This window comes from Condylura cristata, unplaced genomic scaffold, assembly GCF_000260355.1.
Source record: "Condylura cristata isolate star-nosed mole 26May11 unplaced genomic scaffold, ConCri1.0 scaffold00033, whole genome shotgun sequence".
In the NCBI taxonomy this organism is placed as follows: Eukaryota; Metazoa; Chordata; class Mammalia; order Eulipotyphla; family Talpidae; genus Condylura; species Condylura cristata.
In genome coordinates, this window is record NW_004567134.1 from 10,191,102 (window position 1) to 10,198,081 (window position 6,980).

At 33.5% G+C, this 6,980-nt stretch overlaps 1 protein-coding gene across 1 annotated transcript in view; it reads left to right on the forward strand.

Moving 5' to 3' along the window:
- The window catches only part of ATP2C1 (ATPase, Ca++ transporting, type 2C, member 1), a 105,521-nt gene that overhangs the window by 71,254 nt on the left and 27,287 nt on the right, over nt 1–6,980 (forward strand). Inside the window, exons 11-13 of the mRNA XM_012732077.1 lie at nt 2,142–2,208; nt 5,709–5,833; nt 6,679–6,776. Coding sequence (XP_012587531.1) covers nt 2,142–2,208; nt 5,709–5,833; nt 6,679–6,776 — 290 coding nt within the window. The remainder of the gene's footprint in view (nt 1–2,141; nt 2,209–5,708; nt 5,834–6,678; nt 6,777–6,980) is intronic.

Here is a 6,980-nt window from a genome sequence, read left to right on the forward strand (position 1 = left end):
AGCCATTGTCCTTCTCTACAAAGATAAACTAGAACACTAATTTCTGTGATCAGAGAGCATTCTGTAAATATATTAGTCACTTGTCCTAGTTTTTAACAAAATGTGATAATACTGCTTTATGGACTGCTCTTTAGTTTCAAATACCTATCATAAACATCTTGTCATTAAGTAGATGCTCACCTAAACATATTTAAACATCACACAGTATTCCATTTATTGAATGTATGTTAAAAATAGTTACATATTGTATATGAGGTCTTATTTTATTTACATATGTAGCTTTTATTTGAATTTTAAAACTATGTAAATAATTCTTCAGTGCAGGTATCTTACTGTAAACAACGTTCATTTCCTTAGGACATATTGTTAACAGCAAATTATTGGGCCAGTGTAGCCATGTAATTTTAATTTTCAGTATGTTTTTAAAAGTTTTTGCTTCATTGGCAGGGTAAAAAGTCTCTCTTGCAGCATTCTTGTCAACTTGGAGTGTTGCCTTTAGCTTAACAGGAGAATGAAAGCCCTAGCTTCATTTTATTTCAGTTTATTATCAGAAACTGAGCATGTTGCTGTGTGCATGTTGTCTTATGACTGCCAGTCTACTATTTTTTTAGTTTGGTAACAACTTTTGTCTGTAAGACATTAGTACTTTGTTGTTTAAGTTTGAAGTGTTTTCCCCTCAGGTTTTTAGTGGTCTTTGAGGGCTACACGACAGACTTGGGGGGAGCTGTGTGTCACCGGAGCAGCCGCGCTCAGATTTTGGCAGCCCGTCCCGATGTGCTTAGTGGTGATGGCTGCTAACATTGTTCTCGCACTCCTCTCCCATGCTAGAGTTTGAGTGTTATTAATTTAACCTTCTTTAGTTTTTATTTTTGATGCTTCATTTTGCTAGTTTATTTTGTATTTATATACACCTTACTAAGGTCATCATTTTAGCTCCAATTTAGTTAATTATCCTAGAACCCTCAGTTCTAAAATCCATTCTTCTTCAATTTCATATAGTGTTTTTATCATACTTTAAGTACCTAGTTTTTTTGAAGTCTTTTATTTTTCTGTGATATTATTTTAATTATTCTTGCTAGCTTAATACTTTAGTATCCCCATGTTAGAGCAATATTTCTGCTGTGCAGTTTTCAGTGAAATAATTCTTGAAATGTTAATTCTACTGATCCATCTTGATTATAAAATAGAAGGTATTTCATTGTTCTTATTTTGACTTCCTTTATTGATTATTGCTGTTTTTAAAAACTTACAGTGAATTTGGTAAATCTGGGAGAATTTTTCCAGTCTATATTAATATTATACAATGAAACCACCTCAAATTTAGTGATAAAAATGTACCTTACCTTTGGATTACCTGGTTTTAGTACAGTGTATCAGACATTGTGATCTTTCTTTCGTTAGGATATGGAACATGATGAGACGAAGTTGAAAATTAGGAGCCAGCAGATTTCTTTGTCCCGGGACCAAAGAGTAAATGTTTTAAACTAGTGAACTACATAGCCTTTGTGGGTCTCTGTTGTAATTCTGTTATAAGCATGAAAGTAACCACAGGCAACACGTACATGAATGGGTATAACTGTATTCAAGCAAGCTTTTTGTACAAAGTCATGTAGGAGGCTAGCTTTAGCTGACCCTTGGTATGAGTCATTGTCATAATTTCTTTGGTCATGATAATATTTCAGATAGAATCTAAGGAGGTCACCATTTGGATCATCCTGATGAAAAAAACTTGTTTCAAGTGTCCAAGTTTATCTAGAATACGATTTTGAAATTGCTTCTTTTACTAAAACCGATGATACTGTTTCATTCGTGGCATCTTGTGCTACCTTCTTTTTTCAAAACTCTCATTGTATGAAAATACTGGTAATATTTTCTTAACACTGGCAACTCTCAGAACTGTTGCTTTGTGGATAGGTGGCAGCAGCGGCCACCTACCAGGTGAGACTGAGTGTGTGTGCTTTCAGCAGCATTCTCTTTAATCTCCTTTGCCTCAGGATTTCGTAAAATTTAGTAATAGTGATCTGATGTACTCTCCCTTGTAGGCCTTCAGGCCCCCCCAGTTTGGCTTCCCTCAACTTCTATCTCTTCTATACTGAGATGAATTGAAATAAAAGAAAAGTAGCTGTTTCATTCTCTTCCAGGTATCATCATGTTGGTTGGCTGGTTACTAGGAAAAGATATCCTTGAAATGTTCACCATTAGTGTAAGGTAAGTTGTAATAGATTATTAATTGATGTCTCTTTTCTTTCACTTATTTTTCTCATAAGCATAGTTCATGTTCCATTACGGAAGGGTACTTAAGAGTATAATGTATCTTCTTGAAGAGCTCAGAATTCATATGTTGAAATGAACTCCAGGAAAATTAAAATGTACATATATGGCAGTGGAGAAAACAAATGCTTTATGCCCAGTACTATCAACCCAATATTATATTTTATATGTAAAGAGACAACTAAGGATGACCAAATTGAAAACTACATCTTAAAATAAAAAAGGCTACAATATAGAAATTGAATGTTCAATCCCAGAGAAAGATGAAAAATTCAAGAAATAGAAGAAAAAAACAAATAAATAGAAACCATTTATATTTTTAGAGGTTTGTGAAGAAAGTGCATTCATGATACAAAAGGGATCCCAGAAGAAACTAGCTTTTAGCAATTAAGATTGATGACTGAAGTGGAGTTCAGTTTAAGGGCTACAGTACAAAATCAAGGAGGGCCCCCTGAAGAGTAGAGTAAAAAGTCCAAACAGAATGTGATTAAGGGGATAGGGAATTATTCACTAAGTGCTAGGTCTGTCTAAAAAGATTTTCAAAAAGGCAGTAAGAAGAAATATTATTTAAAATGACATATTTTCTCAAGCTTAAGCAAAGCATAATTATAGTTTGAAATGATTCTCCAAATGCCATGCAAAATGAAAAACTCCAACCTTGATACATCCTTGTCAAACTTAAAAAAAAAAAAAAAAGTCGTCTATAAAAGAATGATAACGAGGCTGGTAATTTGCAACTATATGTAAGAAGGTAAATACATTTACTATTTGGTGAAGGAATATAATTTTTCTCAAAGGAGCAAAAATACAATTTGAAACTCTTGTTTAAAAATGTATAAAATATCTTGGTTTAAATATAAACTAAGTTCAAAGTGGGGCATAATTTTGAGATGTTAGTCATTGACATATTTGTAGGACTCATTTTTAGTTTTTGAGCATTTTCTTACTGCTCAGTTTTAATTATTTGTGAAGACTTAACACATCATGACTTCTTTAAGGTTTTCTGATGGAGAAAGATTAAAAATTTTTTAATAGGCTAAGAACTGATTCTGCTTTGCAATTATGATGTGAATCCATTGGGCCCATGAGTCTAATACACTGTGATCTTTAATGACCTTATTTTTCTTATGTCTTGAAACATTTTGCTATATCATTACCCTAGCAATTATTTTAACCATTACCTCCAGCTCTGCTGCATGTGAGCAGATCAATGAGGAAATGAGGAAGCAGAAGAGTGATAGGACTGTTGAGAAGGTTGATACCATAATATATAATCACTACTCTATTATCCTTTCACTTTATTATGCTGTGTAGAGTGTTTACATTATTATTTAAAAGTCTAGAGACACAATTTTTGTAGTGGCTTTTTTTTTTGCAGTGAGAATTTTTCATTTTTGAACATTATAGCATAAAGAATAATTGGCAGAATTTTCACATTTGTTAGACAAGACAGAAAATTCTCTATAGATGCTAATGATGAGGGTGAAATTGAATTAGATAAGTGAAATTTCAAGATTGACTCCTTGAATGGCGATAGTCTCAATTTTCTCCACTCCTGAATTAATGACTGAACAGTTTGTTTCTAAGGACAGTAAAGGGAATAGATTCTCATCTAGTCAGTCATTCCCCAGCAAGGACTCTTACTTCATCTTGCCTTGTTTAGCAAGAACCTGAACCATACTTTTCGCCAAAAGGCTGTATGATAGTATTCTTCCATCTCTTAAGGAGTTTACCAACATTTACTTCATAACATTTGTAAGTGGATTAATGTTAAAGGTTGGTATCAGTATAAAAGTGATGAAAAGGGCATAGATGACACAGAAATTAAAAACTTCATTGCCTTCATCAGTATAATTGGTGTTTATATGTCTAAAAATGAAAATGTTTTGCAATTGTTGCAAAGATGACTGCCTTCAGCAAAGTTAGGAACCATCAGCATTTTGGAAGCATTGCATTTTGAAGAAATAAATACCAGTAGAAGAATTAGAATCAGTAAAAGCTTACAACCTGTTGAAAATGTTATTTGAATTTATAGTCACTATTTATAAGGTAACTATGATCCAGGTTCCTCCTCCACAGCTGATGAGCAGTTAGGTGCCTTCAAAGAATGAAGATGTAGTTTCAAATTTAGGAATATAGTTTGGGGTCAAAATCAAATTAAAATTTCTAATGAATTTTTCACAATTATTCTGTAAATTATTTATAAAATGACTTAACTATAAAAGAATAATAAACCCATTTGATCTAGGTTGTAAAATTATGATGTCTCTTTTTCCTGGCATAGTGAGACTTAATGGAAACATAAGAAAAAGCCTTCTATTTGAGCTCAGAGTAGTTCAAAAGAAAGAAGTATTAGTGGTAACACATATTTCTTGATTCTTCAGTGTATACCATTTAACCAGTGGTAAATGTTATCCATTGATTTTCAGCTTTTAGCATCAAAATGTAAAGTATGAAAAAGTTAATTTTGGATATAGAACAGGATACTAATGCTATCATTAGCTGATGCTAAAGAAAAATTAGATTGTAGGAAACTGTTAGAATGAAGACTAAGTATGTATATGTTCTTATCTATAGCAGAGTGAAGAGCATACTTGGAAAGGGACAAAAAATGAGAAATTTAACTTGGTGGTTTTTATATGATAAAGGAAAAATGAAGCAATTAAAGTTTTGTTATAAAATATTCATGCCATAAAATGTATTATTTCAAAGGGTACATTTCAGTGGTTAGATACATTCATAATGTACAATCATCATAAGCCCTGCCTGTGAATGCCTCTTAGTGTCAGAACATTTTCAGACCCCATAGAAAGCCCTACGACTATTAAGTAGTCACTCTCTGTCCCCCCACCCCCCCGCCATCCCGTGGCAAGCACTAAACTCTATCTTTATGGAATTGCTCTTTCTTAATATTTCATTTAAATGCATATGTGTTTTTACTTCTTTGACATGATTATGGTTTTAAGAGTCATTCATGTTTTAGCAAATCTTTTTTTGGGGACTGAGTAATACTATTGTTAGTCTATTGTTAGTCCACAGTTTGTCAGTTGGTGAACATTTCAGCTGGACATCTTTTTTGACTATTGTGAACAGTCCTGTTATGAATATTTGTGTGAAAGATTTTTCTGAACACCTGTTAGCTGTTACCTTTATCTATAGATGAGGAAATTAAACTTTAGAGGGACAATAATATGTAGCTCTGGTGAACAAGGTAAAAACTGATGAAGCTAGTGATACAGATCTAGGCCTTCTGATGCCTCTTCACTTACCCTAGCAGCTAGTTGGTACCCAGTAAATGTTAACCAGCTTCCCCTCCCCCTAGAGAAGACCATTTTTGGTGTTGAGAGTTTTAATTTTGCATTTCTACCAGCGTCTATTTTATGTAAAGCCAGTTGCAGTGGGTCTCTGTTTCAATACCATGTATTTGTTGGTTTCAGCTTGGCTGTAGCAGCAATTCCTGAAGGGCTTCCCATTGTGGTCACAGTGACTCTAGCTCTTGGTGTTATGAGAATGGTGAAGAAAAGGGCCATTGTGAAAAAGCTGCCTATAGTTGAGACCCTGGGTAAGTGTGGTAAAGGCAACTTGGGCAGTGGCGCGCTTGTTCCCTTCAACAGCGACTCATCTTTGGATTCTACAATTTTTTTTCATAAAGGTTTTTGCATAGTGCAGTTTCACTTGTGGCAATACTGAGTATAGTTTTTAACAACTCAAAAAGGTAATTCAAAGTGCCTGTTACTCAGGATACAGTTTCCCTAAAATGATCTTTTCAATTTAGGGAATAGTGTAATGGTCAGATCATGTTTAAAAAAAATACAGATAGCAAATAAAGCTTTGGAGTAAAATTAATAGTTTTTTTCTTTTATAATTGATAGTTACAGACCCTAAAATAAACACCTGAGTTGATTTTGCTGATAATAAATATATAGCAGTTGTGTTGCTATAACTTTATGTGTGGTGTGGAAGTTTGGTGACTTTTTTTAAAAAATTTTTTTAATCTTAGGACTCCCAAAATATTGGAGTTCATTTATAGTTTGCATTTTAATACTGAGATGGTAAAACACTTTAAAATTATGTCTGAAAAAACTTATATAGGTTTATGTTTCAAGGTTCTTGAAACTTTCTAGAATAGGTATTATGTAAAATGATGTGAAGATAATGTCAGGTAGCTGTGTTGACATTAACTGTAAATAAGAAAAGTATTTATTGGTATTTAATTTAAAGTTCTAATTTCAGAACTTAACCTTATGACAAAGCAAGCATGTGAGAGAAAGTTATATAAATATCTGAAATGCTCAATGAGCTTGATTTGTACAAGATTCAGAGAAGCAGGACAGGCTTTCAGAGTTTTTTATTTGACTTGTGTTTCACCCTGATGCTTCTGGTGATATGTGATGATTTATTCTTTAGGCTGCTGTAATGTGATTTGTTCAGATAAAACTGGAACACTGACGAAGAATGAGATGACCGTCACCCACGTGTTTGCATCAGACGGTCAGCATGCGGAGGTATTCCACAGGGCTTTTTAACAACAGTGTTAAAATTTTCTCCACTCCTGAATTAATGACTGAACAGTTTGTTTCTAAGGACAGTAAAGGGAATAGATTCTCATCTAGGCAGTCATTCCCCAGCAAGGACTCTTATTTCATCTTGCCTTGTTTAGCAAGAACCTGAACCATACTTTTCGCCAAAAGGCTGTATGATAGTATTCT